We start from the raw sequence: 18,380 nt of genomic DNA, 5'->3' as shown, positions 1-18,380 counted from the left end.
GGTTATCAGCACATCTAACCACAGAAACGTCACAGGCCAGAAGGCACTGGCATGATATATTCAACATGCTGAATAGGAAATACATGCAACCAAGAATAACTGATCCAGCAAGGCTGTTATTCAGAACAGAAGGAGACAAAGAGCTTCCCAGACAAAAACTAAAGGACTTTGTGACCACCACACCAGCCCTTCAAGAAATATTAAAGAGGACACTGTGAGGGGGAAAGAAAGACCAAAAGCAACAAAGACTACAAAGGAACATAGAAAATCTCCAGAAACACCAATGTTACATTTAATACAATGGCACTAAATTCATATCTATCAATAATCACTGTGAATGTAAATGGACTAAATGCTCCAATCAAAAGACATAGGATGTCAAAATGGATTTTTTAAAAAAGACCCATTTGTATGCTGCCTGTAAGAGACTCATTTTAGACCTAAAGATACCTGCAAATTGAAAGTGAGGGGACAGAAAAATATTTACCATGCAAATGTATCAAAAAAAAGCTGGAGTAGCAATACTTACACAAGACAAACTAGATTTTAAATCGAAGACTGCAAGAAGAGATAAAGAAGGGCACTATATCAAGATAAAGGGGTCTACCAAACAAGGAGATGTAACAATTGTAAATATTTATGCCCCCAACTTAGGAGCACCCAAAATCAATAACAAACATAAAGAAACTCACTGATAACAACAGAATAATAGTAGGGGAGTTTAAAACCCCACTAACAGCAATGGATAGATCATCTAAGCAGAAAATCAACAAGGAAACAATGGCTTTGAATGGCACAGTAGATCAAATGGACTTAACAGATATATTCAGAACATTTCATCCTAACACAACAGAACACATATTTTTTTTCGAGGGCACATGGAACATTCTCCAGAGGAGATCACATACTAGGTCACAAATCATGTCTCCACAAGTATAAAAAGACTGAGATCATACCATACATGTTTTCTAACCACAATACCATGAAACTTCAAGTCAACCACAAGAAAAAATTTGGAAAGAACACAAATATATGGAGGTTAAAGAACATGCTACTAAAGAATGAATGAGTTAACCAGGAAATTAAAGGAGAAATAAAGAAATACATGGAAGCAAATGAAAATGAAAACATGACAGTCCAAAACCTTTGGGAGGCAGCAAAAGCAGTCATAAAAGGGAAGTATACAGCAATACAGGTTTACCTCAAGAAGCAAGGAAATCTCAAACATAAAAACCGAACCTTAAACTTAAAAGAGCTAGAAAAGAAATAGCAAATAAAGCCTAAAGCCAGAAGAAGAAGGGAAATGGCAAATACCAGAACAGAAATAAATGATATAGAAACAAAAAAGAACAGCAGAACAGATGAATGAAACCAGGAGCTCTTTGAAAATTTTAATAAAATTGATAAACCCCTAGCCAGACTTATCAAGAAGAAAACAGAAAGGACCCAAATAAATAAAATCACAAGTGAGAGAAGAGAAATCACAACCACCACTACAAAAACACAATTTTAAGAGAATACTATGAAAAATTAGATGCCAGCAGACTGGGCAGTCTGATGGATGAATTCCTAGGGGCATATAAACTACCAAAACCAAAAGAGGAAGAAACAGAAAATTTGAACAGACCAACAGACAGCAAAGAAATTCAATTAGTAATCAAAAGAACTCCCAAAAAGGGTAAGTCCAGGATCAGATGGCTTCCCAAGGGAATTCTACCAAACATTTAAAAAAGAGTTAACACCGGGTGCCTGGGTGGCTCAGTGGGTTAAAGCCTCTGCCTTTGGCTCAGGTCATGATCCCAGGGTCCTGGGATCAAGCCCCGCATCAGGCTCTCTGCTCAGCAGGGAGTCTGCTTCCCTTCCTCTCTCTCTGCCTGCTTCTCTGCCTACTTGTGATCTCTGTCGAATAAATAAATAAAATCTTAAAAAAAAAGATTTTAAAAAAAAGATTTAATACCTATTCTTCTCCAGCTAGTTCAAAAAAATGGAACGGAAGGAAAACTTCCAAAATCATTCTGGGAGGCCAGCATTACCCTGCTTTCAAAACCAGACAGAGACACCACTAAAAAAAAAAAAAAAAAAAAAAAAAAAAACAGGGCGCCTGGGTGCCTCTGTGGGTTAAGCCTCTGCTCAGGTCATGATCCCAGGGTCCTGGGATCGAGCCCCACATCGGGCTCTCTGCTCCATGGGGAGCCTGCTTCCTCCTTTCTCTCTCTGCCTGCCTCTCTGCCTACTTGTGATCTCTGTCAAATAAATAAATAAATAAAATCTTAAAAAAAAAAACAAACCAAAAAAACCAAGTATAAGCCAATATCCCTGATGAACATGGATGCAAAAATTCTGAAAAAAATACTAGCAAATGGAATCTAACACATACACTGAAAGAATCATTCACCATGATCAAGTGGGATTTATTCCTGGGCTACAAGGGTGGTTCAATATGCACAAATCAATCAACGTGATACACCACATTAATCAAAGAACGGATAGGAACCATATAATACTCTCAATAGATGCACAAAAAGCATTTGACAAAACAGAGCAGCCATTCTCGATAAAAACCCTCAACAAAGCAGGGATAGAGGGAATATATCCCCACATCATAAAGGCCATACAGGAAAGACCCAGAGCTCACATCATCCTCAGCTGAGAAATACTGAGAACTTTTCCTCCAAGGTCAGGAACAAAAGAGGGATGTGTTAATATCCAAAAGAGGATATTAACATGTTACTGGAAGTCCTATTCCCCCAAAGAGACAACAAAAAGAAATAAAAGGCATCCAAAGGGGCAAAAAGTGCAAAATTTCACTATTCACAAGATGGCATGATACTCTATATAGAAAACCCCAAAGACCCCACTACAAGTAATACATGAATTCAGCAAAGTCAGAGGATAAAAAAGTCAACATACAGATACCTGTTGCATTTCTATATACCAATAATGAAGCAGCAGAAAGAGAAATCAAGGAATCAATCCCAGTTACAACTGCAGCAAAAACTGTAAGATACCTAGGAATAACCTAAGCAAAGAGGTAAAAGATTTGTACTCTGAAAACTATAGAATACTTATGAAAAAAAATTGAAGAAGACACAAAGAAATGGAAAAACATTCCATTCTCATGGATTAGAACAAACATTGTTAAAACATCTATACTATCCAAAGCAATCTACACAGCGCAATCCCTACCATAATACCACTAGCATTTTTCATAGAGCTGGAACAAACAATCCTAAAATTTGTATGGAACCACAAAAGACCCTGAATAGCCAAAGCAACCCTGAAAAAGAAAAGCAAAACTGGAGGCATCACAATTCTGGACTTCAAGCTATAGGATAAAGCTGTAGTCCATCAAGACAGTATAGTACTGGCATTAAAAAAAGGATACAAAGATCAACTGAACAGAATAGAAAAACCTACAAATGGACCCACAACTATATGTTCAAGTAATCTTAGACAAAGCAGAAAACAATATCCAATGGAAAAAAAGACAGTCTCTTCAACAAATGGTGCTAGGAAAAGTGGACAGCTATATACATAAGAATGAAAATGGACCACTTTTTTTGTACCATAAACTAAAATGAACTCAAAATGGATAAAGACCTAAATATAAGACAGGAAACTATCACAATCCTAGAGAAGAACACAGACAGCAACGTTTTTTCACTCTGGCTGTAGCACCTTCTTACTAAACCAGTCTCTGGAGACATGGGAAAGAAAAACAAAAATGAACTATTGGGACTTCATCAAGATAAAAAGCCTCTCAGGGCATGTGGGTGGTAAGCTGGTTAAGCATCCAACTCTTGGGTTTTGGCTCAGGTCACGATCTCAGGGTCATGAGATCAAGCCCCATGTTGGGCTCCATGCTCAGCATGGAGTCTGCTTGGGATTCTCTCTTTTCCTCTCCCCAAGCCCTTCCCCCTGCTACTGTTCTCTAAAATAAATAAATAAATCTTCTTATAAAAAAAGATAAAAAGCTTCTGTACAGCAAAGGAAACAATTGACAAAACTAAAAGGCAGCCTATGGTATGGGAGAAAACATTTGCATATGACATATCTGATAAAGGGTAGTATCCAAAATCTATAAAGAACTTAACAAACTCAACACCCTCCAAAAACAAGTTAAGAAATGGGCAGAAGACATTAATAGACATTTTTCCAAGGAAGATAAATAGATGGCTAACAGACACATTAACAGATGCTCAACATCACTCATCACCAGGGAAATACAATCAAAACCATGATGAGATTCCACATCACACCTCTCAGAATGGCTAAAATTAACAACACAGGAAACAACAGGTGTCGGCGAGGATGCAGAGAAAGGGAACCCTCTTATACTGTTGGAATGTAAACTGGTGCAGCCACTCTGAAAAAGAGTATAGAGGTTCTTTAAAATGTTAAAGGTAGAAATACCTTATAATGCAGCAATTACTATATATTTACCCAAAGGATACAGAAATACTGACTTGAACGGGTACATGCTCCCTGATCTTTATCACAGCATTATCAATAGGAGTCAAATTTTGGAAAGAGTCCAAACATCCATCAACTGATGAATGGATAAAGAAGATGTAGTGTGCATATACAATAGATATTACTCAGCCATAACAAAGAATGAAATCTTACCATCTGCAAGGATGTGGAGAGAGGCAGAGTGTGTTTTGCTAAGTGAAATAAGCTAGTCAGAGAAAGACAAATACTATGATTTCACTCATATGTGCAGCTTAAGAAACAAAATAAATGAACACAGGGGAAGGGAAAGAGGAAAAAACAGAGAGGCAAACCATAAGAGACTCTTAACTACAGAGAAGAAACTGAGGGCTGCGGGAGGGAGGTGGGCAGGGAATGAGCTAAATGTGTGATGGCTATTAAGGAGAGCACTTGCAATGAGCACTGGGTGTTATATGTATATGATAAATCACTAAATTCTACTCCTGAAACCAATATTCCACTATATGTTAACTAACTAGAATTTAAATAAGAACTTTAAAAACAATTATACTTTACAGAGTTTAGAAGCTTTTATTAGTTAGTACTTTAGATATCTGCTATCAATTAAAATCACGAATGAGGCCCCCTTAGTTCTTAAATATTGCACTGCCGTCAACAGTATACACTTTAAAAATCTATATATGAGCTATTAACATCTTACTGTTGGTTACTAAAGACAAGTGATTGTCTAATATTTGAAAACACTGTGGCTGGCATTTTCTCTAAGATATAACAAAGTTTTAAATGAAAAAAAATTATTAAATTAAATGACCAAATTTAGTACCCTTCGTTACTCATACATTAATGAAAGATAGCTCTGGACATCCCTTTTTTTTCTTTAACTACACAGTAGCTCTCTCACTGGGATGAGTACACTTGGTTTCTTAATCATTGTCTCTAATTTCTGTCATCCAAAACAGGAAGGTACATTAAATCTAACAGTTTCTGATATACAAATAAAAATGTGTGCCTTATTACAAGTGACTTTCTTCTAAAAGTCACTAAAAATGTGTTTATAATATAGCAAAAGAGCAGCTCTGTAAAATACTAACATTCAAATTGTTTTCCGCAAAGCAAAATTATTCTTGAGAACCATCATCATTATCCTATTCTCTAAAATGCACTGCTGTTAAAAAAAATAAAACAAAACAAAATGCACTGCTGTTATAAGATGTATCACTGTAACTAGTGATATGAAATAAGGTATCATTTTAAGATTCATGTACACACTTCCACTCCCTATTATTTTTTATAATTTGTTTTATCCACAACAGCCAATGGGTAATTTCTAACCTGTATCCCCTAAATAAACCTGACATTTCACTTGGGGAAAGTACCAGAATAAGGTGACTAACAAGAAAGAAATCTCACTCCAGACCAAAAAGAGACTAGGTTTAACAGTGACAACCTTGTGCATACAGTAACAGACACACACAAATACATGAATTTACTGATGATAAAACAACAACTATTCATTGTATTTTTTAAAAACCCATAGAAAAGAATAAGACAAAGATATCTGTTGCTTAATCCTCATAATGAATCCATCCTCATAATGAATCCATCCAGGAAAAAAAAAAAAACAATTCCTGTTAGCATTTTGGTGTATTTTAGGCATTTGTATATGTTTATACTATAATGTTGGGAGCATAATGTATGTCCTGCCTTGCATTTTGCTTCTTTTCCTTCAACCTTTGTCAATTTGATAAATGAGAAATGATTTCATGGATTTGATTTATATGCCTTTTATTACGGTGATTCAATTTTTTAAATAATATACTGGAATTTTATATATTTTATGGAATTATTTACACAAATAATTTTCCTGAAGTAACAGCTCTTTACAAATTAAGGGCATTACTCCAATACACTGTATATGATTTTTCACCAGTTTGTTCCTTAGTTTAGTTTGACAATTTAGAGTTTTTTAAATTAGAAATATTTTGTGCCTTTACAAAACGAACATATCCATTTTGTTCAAATGCACAACTGAAAAAGAACAACTTACATGGTAAAATTACTAAAACAACACTCACCAGAAAAAGAATGTCTTCTGAAGATAAAAACAGTAAGTACATTTGTTACCTGTTAAGTGATCTAAGTAGTACTGATAGAGCTTGCACTGAATAGGAGTCATTCTCACAGCTAATACATATTCATGTTTTGGAGGCAAGAACTTTGTTAATGCTGTATAATCTTTCCTCTGTAATTAACAAGAAAGAGAATGAAATTAGTTAACCTAAATATATGATAGGAATTGACTGCTCTAAGAATCATCATTGCTTGCAACTAAAAGATACACATAAAGAAATAGGTACCAAACATACAAGAAAACATTTTCTTAAACATACTTAGCCTCTTCAATCATGTAATCATCATTATATGATTATAGTTAATATAGTTCATATGACTACACAATATGATGCACTGGTAAAAGGACACTGCAATATACCAAGCAGGTTTTAAATTGAAGTGGTCATATTACCAAGAGGGTAATTTATTTTTTCAAATGGTTTTTTCTATATAGAAAAACAAAAAAGAAAAAAGACATATAGGGGATACAATAAACAGTGTTGGGGAAAAAAGACTTGCTTTAATCATACACTAAAAGCAATGAATCAACCTCTGATGCAGTCTGGTTTGTCCTTTGGGTAAGATGTGCCATTATGCCAGAGAATAACACATAACTTTAGGGAAACTGTTTACCTAGTTGAGAAAGCAAGCCATGTATACATACTCTAGATACCATTTAATTATATGAACAAGAAAGAAAGAACACTAACGTTCTAGGTACAAATGACCATTAAACCAGGAAAATACTGTCTAGGTGATGGCATCAATACAAAAACAGAGAACCTGCTGGTACCTGTGGCTAACCTGAACAAAAAGGATGACTGCTTTATAGGAGGGTAGAATATCCAGCCAGAAGAAGAGCCCAGGTTTGTTTGTTACATCTTTGTGGCTTATTTGTTACATCTTTGTGGCTACAATTAGTATCTAGTGTCTAAAGAAAAAGTGCAGAGTCTGAGATCTGCTAACTGCTGGCTCAATCTCAACTCTATTCATTAATACAGATTCACTAAATATCTGTATGTAAACACTATTAACCCACTCAGGTTAGTGTATGATGTCATAATAATAACTGTTTCTTCAGGATCACATTAAAAACAGCTCCTCCACAATTCATAACTGCCTTCCTACAACTATTTCAAATAAGTGAGGTTCAGGCCACTCTACTATAAGATTAGTGTGAGCACTGGAATTTCTTGATCATAATAGCTATGTTCCTTTTACATACTCCCTATCTTAAAGATGGGGAATCTAAACATTAACATATTAAAATATGAAGCTATATACCTGGCAAATGAATTAATCAATTATGCTATAAATGGAATGCTTTTTTAAAATTTAAAGTTTCAAAAACTTTTGCAGACAATGCAAGGAGATTTAAGTATAAAACGATATACTGAAAAAATGGGAAAGAAAACACAAAATAATTAAATTCAGAAAACATTTCGGGATTATAACAGTAATAACATTTTATTATATGGAATGTATTTGTACCTGAACACATCCAGCTAACATCTCATAGAGAATGTGAGCACGCTTTTTCATCACTCTGACATCTACCATGGTAGAATCTGCACACTGACCATTTTGGATTGGATTTATAAATCGATTCCTGAACTCCTTAATGGATCCCAGCAAATTTTCCTTGATAAAGTTAACCATGCAATGATCTAAGAGAGAAGACATTAGTTCACTAATAATAATACTGGCTAAAAGGGACTCAGAAAAATTCTCCGATAAAATGTTCATGTCAAAAACACGCCATGAAAGCATCAGAATTAGCTACAAAGGAAGAAGAGCAAACTGTGTATAGACTGAACATTGGTTTTAAGTCTGATCTGAAACTGGATTACCCAAACCAGATGAGAAATTCAAATAAAAACCATCCTTAAATTCTAGACATGAATATTTAAAAACAATACCTAAGAACATTTTATTCTAATTCACTATTCTCTGTAACAGATATGGAGTATAAAACAAGTATGCTATAACTCTAACCATGATTTTATGGTCAGCAAAGGGATCTTGTGAAAAATACATAGATACTGAATCAAAATAATAAAATCAGGTAATAAGCCATCATATCAAACTTTATATATTAACTGATCTAGTTCCAGAAGCCCTTAACAGTTATCAGCTGCCCTATACTACATAGGACCACAATGTGAAATAACCATTTTTTCCACCGTTTCAATATAATTTTATTAGTAGTTATTACATCAAAACTGATATTTATAGGATCCAAAGGACTGTCTCAGAAAATTCTAAAGAATACATAATCAGATTTTAACAGTAAGATAGAACATATTCTCATTATAGCATTGCCCTTAAAAAGTTATGAATAATAATGAGAATTAAATGCAGTTCAATCAAAAACTAGAAATGAACTCTACATGCAGTGTCACTTAAAGCAAAGTTCCATGGGAGTATAACATACTTCTATGGATGTGAATTTCATTGGCAAACACCACTGGTTTGCTTTCTTCACTGTATCATAATACTCTTCTAACTAATATTTTATTGTTTTTGCAATGTGAAGTAGCATTTCTACAAATGGAGTAACAGAAAAAGGGGAAACTGGAACAGATAAAAATAAAGTATAGGTTACAGTAAAATAATAACCAGTTTTACAAATAATAAAAAACAGTTAAGTTACCATACACTAAAGGAATGGAAATAATAAAAATAACAAAAAACTATTACAATGGATTACAATAGGAAATGTCAATTTGTTATTTGCTAAATAATTCATGTTCCCTCTTTTAAGTATTACTAACACATATGAAAATGAGAGAAAATCGCAAGTTATCTGGATTCAAATCATCTGTCCTCAGTCTCCACAAATTCTATGCTGATACAGATTCAACACAGCTCTCCTTATCCCATCTCCACATTCCTAAAACATTCACAAGTGGTATTTCTTTTCAATTTCCTATAGTACCTCCCCATGAATTAGATATATTTTGTTACAGTATCTACTGAATTTGTAAAGCAATCATTAAGACTTCTGGTAATTTTTCTAGATTTCAAATTCAAATTCAAATTCAAATGTTTATTTTTGAACACTCAAAATAGCACACCTGTTGACTGTGGTTTACCATTCATATTTATAAAGCAGTCCACTTCAAATGTATGGTATTCTTTCACAGCAGACTAAGATGGACCTACGCAGATCATAGTCAAAGACTATATTAGACAGAAGAAAGGCAAATGGCAAAGAGGCAAAAATGTATCTGAGGCAATGCCAACTCTACAGCATAAATGCAGATATTAACTCACACTCAATTAGGTTATTTTGAAGTGGTGTTCCTGTTAAAATAATCCTCCTCCTTGATCGTATAGAATTCATAGCTTTCGAAACAGCAGAAGCTTCATTTTTCAGAATATGACCTTCATCACAAACGACAAAGTCAGGACCTATAAAAATGTATAGAAAAACATTTAATTAGTATATAATTTAAAATGTAATTACAAATTAAATATGTAATCCATGGGGTGCCTGGGTGGCTCAGTAGGTTAAAGACCTGCCTTCAGCTCGGGTCACGATCTCGAGGTCCTGGGATAGAGCCCCGCGTTGGGCTCTCTGTTCAGCGGGGAGACTGCTTCCCCCTCTCTCTCTGCCTGCCTCTCTGCCTACTTGTGATCTCTCTCTCTGTCAAATAAATAAATAAAATCTTTAAAAAAATATGTAATCCATTTAAGCAAATAAGCTAACTCCTTAAAGTGCTGCTCTTGTGGGAGAAAAAACAGTATCCTCATTAAGGATAGTCATATTTTGGGACGCCTGGGTGGCTCAGTGGGTTAAAGCCTCTGCCTTCAGCTCAGGTCATGATCCCAGGGTCCTGAGATCGAGCCCCGCATTGGGCTCTCTGCTCCGCAGGGAGCCTGCTTCCTCCTCTCTCTGCCTGCCTCTCTGCCTACTTGTGATCTCTCTCTGTCAAATAAATAAATTAAATCTTAAAAAAAAAAGAATAGTCTTATTTTATCTGTTGCTGTATTTACTGTATCTTGTAATGTGGCACTAACTGTATTAATTATATCCCAACAGTAGAGTATCAAATACTTTAGATGGTACTTGAGATTTTCTCAATAAGAAACAAAAATAAACAAAAATAAAAGTAACCAAAAGATTCCCCCAACAGATTTAAGGTATTTGAAATATAAAATCTTTTATAATTGGAAAACAGTATCTAAAGATGTATTTCAGCACTAATCAAGTGAACACAACTGTCTAGGACTACTAGCAATTTATATATATATATATGAAAAGATAAATTTCAAAAGTTATATTTTTAAAAATACTATATAAATCACAATAGAGGAGCGTCTGGGTAGCTCAGTCAATTAAGTTTCTGCCTTCGGCTCAGGTCATGATCTCAGGGTCCTGAGATTGAGGAGCCCTGCATCAGGCTCCCTGCTCAGTGGGAAGTTGGCTTCTCCCTCTCTCTCAGCCCTTCCCACTCATGCTCTCTCTCTCTCTCTCAAATAAATAAAATCTTTAAAAAGATAAAAATAAAAATAAATCACAACAGACTCTGCAGTATCTCCCATTTAACATATTCCAAATGATTAACACTCTTTGCAGGGGAAAAATTAACTGATAAAGGACAGCTAAATTGATTGTTACATGGCTATGGGGTACAGGGCAGATGGGAAGAAAGAACACTTTCCAAGTTATAAAAGATCTTACAGCTGAAAGTAACTCAAAAAAATACACTTTATCAAAATAATATATTATTGTCTTCTAAAGTATGGTTTATACACAATTTGCTTGCTGGTTAATATACATACATACATACTACTTAAATATTGATTTCAACAATAGCACTTGTCAAATTACTCCCCATCTGCTAGGCATTAGAGAAAATTTATCTTCTACATGATTTCAAAAGTAAATGCTTCAGTATGATTGATCAAACAATGTATGTAATTGTTAATCTGTATTCAGATGGGGCTACATAAATATTAAGACTTTTTAAAATCACTTATATACTTTCTTAAAAACTAAAATTTGTATCGTACTTTGTATTAAAAGACTACATACTGGTTTTTTTTTAATCCTACGAAGTTTTTTAAAGAGAAAAATTGTGTTCTATACATGACGTAAATGATTTTCAACACCATATTCCCTGAAGCATTGCTTATTTTGGTGGAAAATTGAAAACAACAGAAAAGCTTTTCAAAGGGCAAGAATAAAACTATAACAGAATGTTGCTGAACTAAAACTAATAATAAAGATCTCTATGTACTATCCTGAACTATATGTCCAATACATTATTAAAAAGAAGCAAATTGCAAAATCTATATTATGATACTATTTGTATTTAAACAACCACCTCTGGGGCACCTGGGTGGCTCAGTTAAACATCTGCCTTCAGCTTGAGTCATGATCCTAGGGTCCTGGCATCGAGCCCCGCATTGAGCTCGTTGGTCAGAGGGGAGCCTGTGTCTCCCTCTCCCTCTGCCTGCCATTCCCTCTGCTTGTATTCACTTTCTGTGTCAAATAAATAATTAAAATCTTAAAAAAGAAGCCCCCTCAAACAGCGTGATTTTACCTATGTATACATATATATAGTAAAGGATTAACACTACCCAAAGAAAGGTTAGGCCTTTGTCCTCAGCACCTGGGAGGTAACCTCTAAACTTGGAACATCCTGCCGGCGAAGATGATCTTTGTTTACCTGGATGGCTTGGGACACACACCAGATAGTCTAACAAGGTGATTTATGGGGGGAGGGGGCCTTTGGGCCATATGGCATCTTCTCGACCTTTGGAGGGGCTAAACACTAAGATCACTTACATGGGTGGTCAGACATGTCTATGTGGCCAAGTCCAAACTCTAAACACTAAGGCTTGTATAAGTGTACTTACTTAGCAATACTCCATACTTATGTACCATTGCTATGTGCATAATGTTATGTATGTTATGTATCACTGGTGGGAAAAGTAACTGCTGCCTGCAGAATTCCACTGACAGATCAGTGCTGGAACTCTCCTGGACCCTCCCCTATGTGCCTTTTCCTGTTGCTGATTTTAACTTGTATCCTTTCACTGTAATAACCCATAACCATGAGTATAACAGCTTTTTTGCATTCTATTAAGTCCTAGTAAATTACTGAACCTGAGAGTAGTCTTGGGCTTCTAAACACTGCAACATAAAATACATGCTTAAAAAAAAACCCCACACAATCTGATTAAAAAGTGGACAGAGGATCTGATTAGAGAATTTTCCAAAGACATGCAAACGGACAACAGGTACATGAAAAAGACCTCAACATCACTAATCATCAGGAAATGCAAATCAAAACCACAATGAGGTATTACTTCACACCTGTTAAAATGGCCATTCTCAAAAGGACAAGAGATAACCAGTGCTGGTGGGGTTGTAAAGAGAAGGGAACCCTTGTGCACCATTGCTAAGAATGTAAATTGGTGCAGGCACTATGAAGGTTCCTCAAAAATTGAAAAGTAGAACTACCACATGAACAAGCATTTCTACTTCTAGGTATACATATATCCAAGGAAACAAAATCATCTCAAAGAAGTATATCAACTATCATGCTCACTGCAGCATTATTTGTAATAGCCAAGACAGCGAAACAACCTAAGTGTCCACTGATGAATGGATAAAGAAAAAGTGGGGTATATATATACATACAATTGTATATTATTCAGCCATAAAAAAGGAAATCCTGCCATTTGTGACAACATGAATGTATCTTGAGGGCATTACGTCAAGTGAAATAAATCAGACCAAAAAAGGCAAAAACTGTGATTTCACTTACGTGGAATCTAGAAACAAAACAAACCAAACTCATAGACACAGAAAATAAATTGGTGGTTGCCAGCAGCAGGTGATAGGGATGAGTGAAATGGGTAAAGATGGTCAAAAGTTACAAACTTCCAGTTACAAGATAAGTCCTGGGAATGTAATAAACAGTATGATCATCATAAATAACAATATTGTATTATATACTTAAAAGTTGCTGAGAGAGTAAATATTGAAAGTTCTCACCACAAGAAAAAGTTTTAACTGTGATGGGATGTTAACTAGATTTATGGTAATCATTTTGTAATATATACATATACTGAAACATGTTGTACACCTGAACCTCTATAATGCTATTATGCCAGCTGTATCTCAAAAAATACATGCTTGTTTGTATAAACACAAAAATTTCTGGAAGGATATACATGAAACAACAGTGAGACAGGAGGAATGGAACTTTTCCTTTTTACTATGCACCTTTTCCTTCTGTTTATATTTTGCTCAAAAACATGTACTGTTTTTATAATTTAACTTAAAAAGAACTGTTTATCAGTGTGGCAATGAAAAGAAAGGGGGTCCTATCTTTAGTAAAGGTATCTGAGGGAATAAAAGTAGGAAGAAAGAATAAAAGTAAATATACTCATGAATAACTGAATCAACAAAAAAAGCTAAAAGATGTTATTCCTATTCTGTTCACTAGGACAGGAATGTATATAACATTCTAACATTAAAAAGTTTTAAAATCTTTAAAACGAATAAGTTTTAATAATCTTGGAAATGTATTTTCTGGAAAACCTCATTCCAGTGAGGTGGCAGGATTTGAAAACAGCTATTGCAGAAATCATTCTAGACAAAGAGAGAATGCAGTCATTGAGGCTCTGGAGAGTGGAAGAAAAGGGACCTTAGCAAGAGGCTTAAAGAAAAGTTCTCCTGTTCAAAAATTAAGCCTGACTGAAATAGTTCAATATGCCATGGAAATTTATCATTATTTTATATAATTACATAAGTCTATTTTATTGTTTAAATCAAACAGTACTTCAAAATTTTTTTAAAGAAGATTTTATTTATTTATTTGACAGAGATCACAAGTAGGCAGAGAGAGAGAGAGAGAGAGAGAGAGAGAGGAGGAAGCCGGTTCTCCGCTGAGCAGAGAGCCCGACGTGGGACTTGATCCCAGGACCCTGAGATCATGACCTGAGCTGAAGGCAGAGGCTTAACCACTGAGCCACCCAGGCGCCCCTCAAACAGTACTTTAAATTAATATTGTGTGTGTGCATAAAGGACTGAGGTACTGGTCACATGCTATAACACAAATTAAAGCTCGAAAGTCTTATGCTAAGTGAAAAAAGTCAGATATTGTATGATTTCACTTTTACAAAATGTCCAGAAACATTTTCACGAAGGTCCAAAAAAGCCAAATCCACTGAGACAAAAAGTACATTGGTAGTTTCTAGGGGACAGAGCATTTGGAAATGACTGCTAATGGGTACAGAATTTTTTTGAGGTGATGAAAATGCTGTGGAGTTCAAGAGAATAGTTATGATAGTTACGAAACATTGTGAATATACTAAATGTGACGGAATTGTAAACTTTAAAATGGTAAAATGGATTTTATGTTATGTGTAGTTTTACTGCAATACATTCTAGTCATTAAAGTATGGAACAATGTAGATTAATATTCAAGCTACCACAGTGAATAAATGCTCAGCATAACTTAAAGTAAGTAACTGTGCCATGAATTAAAAAAGGCAAATATAATCACGAGGTTATAAACAGGTTATTCATTTGTCAAAGCCCAATAAAAGCTACACTACAAAGAATAAACTTTAATGTATCCAAATAATAAAACAAAGGAACTGACCTAAGTGACTTTAGAAAATGTTATAACTATAAATTATAAAGCCAGGGACGCCTTGGTGGCTCAATTAGTTAAGCATCTGCCTTCGGCTCAGGTCATGATCTCAAGGTCCGGGGATCAAACCCTGCATCAGGATCCCTGCTTAGTGGGGAGACTGCTTCTCCCTCTCCCTCTACCCCCAGCTTGTACTCAATCTCTCATTCACTCTTTCCCTCAAATAAATAAAATCTCTTTAAAAAATTAAAGGTTATTATATATGAACCTCATGATAACCACAAACTGAAAACCTATACTAGATAAACAAGACACAATGAGAAAAGAATCTAAACATAACACTAAAGAAAGTCATCAAACTGGGGCACCTGGGTGGCTCAGTGGATTAAGCCTCTGCCTTCGGCTCAGGTCACGGTCTCAGGGTCCTGGGATTGAACCCCGCATCTGGCTCTCTGCTCAGCAGGGAGCCTGTTTCCCCCTCTCTCTCTCTGCCTGCCTCTCTGCCTACTTGTGATCTCTGTCTGTCAAATAAATAAATAAAATCTTAAAAAAAAAGAAAGTCATCAAACCACAAGAGAAGAGAGCAAAAAAACAAGAAAGGAAAAGAGGACTATGAAAACAATCAGAAAACAATTAACAAAACGGATCAAGTCCCACATGAGGCTCCCTGCTCAGCAGGAAGCCTGTTATTCCCTCTGCCCCTCCCCCTGCTTGTCCTCTCTGTTTCTCTAACAAATAAATAAAATTTAAAAATAAATAAATTACAAAGCCATTGACAAAAACAATCATGTAAACACTGTACTATGGTTGGTAAACTTGTTTCTTACAGAGGTACAGGTTAACAATTCTGAAATTACTTTGCATGTATAATGAATCTGGACAAATAAATAAATGGATGGCGGATAGCTGGAGCCAGGATTCTCACAGTTGGAAAAGTAATAACAGATTAACAAAGAAGGTGAAAATGAACACTATGATACTGGATTAGACGACACCATTATGAAATCAAGTTTATCTCTATGTGCTCACACACAAAGGGATAGATTCATGTGTAGATGTAGATTGGTACAATAATCACCTAGCTTTTGTCTGCTGAAAGGACCTAGAAGCAGTGATACTCCAGTAGCAACAAACCATTTTTCAATAAAAGGCACCATGGCACATTACTGAAATGGTTAATTCTGGGGCAGGAGGCAGAGAAAATATAACATAAGCCTGGAGTACTTTATAGTACCAGAAAGTAATGAAGTGCTTAAAACAACAACAAAAAGTATGACACATCAAAGGGATACAGGAACCAATCTACAAACCTGAAAGAGCTCCCAATGGCCAAACTGGAACAATTTGAACAACAAAATAAATAACATAGCATTAGTTTATAATCTAACATATAAACTAATAATAGTTAGTCTATACTGTTATAAATCAATGATTGATTATATAAACAGGTAGAAAGGACAAATCTTTCTTAAAGAAAAATTTTGAATTTTATGTGCAGATAATGGCCACTAAGGGAGACAGAGCTTAATTTCTGCCTTCCCCCAACGTGGGTAAGCTAGACTATGTGACCAATTTCCAAAGAACAGAGTAGAGATAAGTGAAAATAATAAACCCAGTAATGTCATGTAGGTCTAATGTACCCTGGATATGATGTGATGAGAAAGGTATTTCACCTCTGGTAAATTTTTTCAAAAATGTATAACCCCAGTCTAATTACAAGAAAAGCAACAGACACACTAGTGAACATTCTACAGAATACTTGCACAACACTCAAGACTGACAAGATAATGAAAAATAAAGAATGAGAAGTTGTCATAGACCAGACAAGACTGTGGAGACATGATAATTAAATGCAATGTGATATACCCTAAATCAGATCCTGGAACAGGATCCTGGACATGAAAAATGGTGAAATTCAAATACAGTTTGGAGTTTAGTTAACATATGCCAACAATGTATCAATTTCTTAGTCTGGACAAATCCACCTGGCAATGTAAAATGTTAACAGTGGGAAATCTGGGTGCATTAAATATGGGAGCTTTTTTTTTTTCTACTATCATTTCAGATTTTCTGCAGAAAATTATTCCAAACTAAAACATTTTAAAATGTCACTAAATGATTTGCATGAAAGTAACGAATGTTATTCTTCATGTCAAGCTTGAATTTTTTAAAAATTTATTTCCTCATGAACAAATCACAGTGTTAAGCATCTGAAACTGTTGTTTTACCCATCTAGAGCAACCTTCTTAAATCTGTTTTAATGCTATTTACTAGCTTAAAGTTCTCTGATGATAAAACCACCATAGAACTTTCAGACAAATACTTAACAAACTTACTGAGCCTTAGATTTACAATGGCAATGTTACTTTGTTAATTAAATGTTAATTAAATCATTATTAAAAAGGCAAAACAGTACATATATTCAGTTATAAAATGAATAAGATCTGAGAATCTAATTTATAACATGGTAAGTATAACTGGTAACACTGTACTATAAAACTAAAATTTGCTAAAAGAATAAAACTTAAATGCTTTCACCAAAAAAAAAAAATGGGATAGTAAATATGTGAGGTCATGGATATGTAACTCAAAAGGATGAATCCTTCTGTTTGGCAGGAAGCTAAGCCTAAGGAACAGGAGGATGGACCTTAGGCATCCCGATGGAGAGCCCCAACTGAGGACCACCCAGGGACCACCCTATTCCACCCACCTAACAGTAAGTTTGCAGTTACAACATCCCAACAGAGTTAGAGTTAAGTTTGTTGTGTTTGTTGCACTTGTGCAGAAAGCAGTCACTTGTCCTTATGTCTCTAGAATAGAAATAATCTTATGGTTTCCTACCCCATTAAGGCATTTCCAATTTACCCTGGGAAAGGACATGGATTGTTGGCTAATTATTAAATAATCTAGTCCTGTCACTCAAATGTTATAATCTTGGAACCCACCCAAAAGAAGAAACTGATATAAGCCCACACCCAGGAGTTTCGCCTTTGTCTCTCTTGAGTGGCCAATCTTTCCCTTGGAGTACATGTTAATAAAATGCTGCTCTGCCTTTCTTTCATTTTGCTATCCTATAATTCTTTAATGTGGGCAACTGAGGCTTCTTTCCTCTTCATTCTCAGTAACACTTCCAAAATATATTCATTTATCAAAATCATATATTGTGGGGTGCCTGGGTGGCTCATGACCTGCCTTCGG

The 18,380-nt window shown here is 35.1% G+C and overlaps 1 protein-coding gene across 5 annotated transcripts in view; it reads right to left on the bottom strand.

Moving 5' to 3' along the window:
• The window catches only part of LOC111160945 (ATRX, chromatin remodeler), a 298,603-nt gene that overhangs the window by 97,159 nt on the left and 183,064 nt on the right, over positions 1-18,380 (bottom strand). For all 5 annotated transcript variants that reach the window (XM_022524346.1, XM_022524345.1, XM_022524347.1 and 2 more), the window contains 3 exons: positions 9,841-9,978; positions 8,056-8,231; positions 6,577-6,694 (listed from right to left, as the gene is read on the bottom strand). In XM_022524346.1, coding sequence (XP_022380054.1) covers positions 6,577-6,694; positions 8,056-8,231; positions 9,841-9,978 — 432 coding nt within the window. The remainder of the gene's footprint in view (positions 1-6,576; positions 6,695-8,055; positions 8,232-9,840; positions 9,979-18,380) is intronic.

Source organism: Enhydra lutris, unplaced genomic scaffold (assembly GCF_002288905.1).
Source record: "Enhydra lutris kenyoni isolate GAN:26980312 unplaced genomic scaffold, ASM228890v2 scaffoldscaffold79, whole genome shotgun sequence".
NCBI classification, from domain to species: domain Eukaryota; kingdom Metazoa; phylum Chordata; class Mammalia; order Carnivora; family Mustelidae; genus Enhydra; species Enhydra lutris.
Note: the sequence above shows the minus strand (reverse complement) of the source record. Positions and strands in the feature narration are given on the sequence as shown.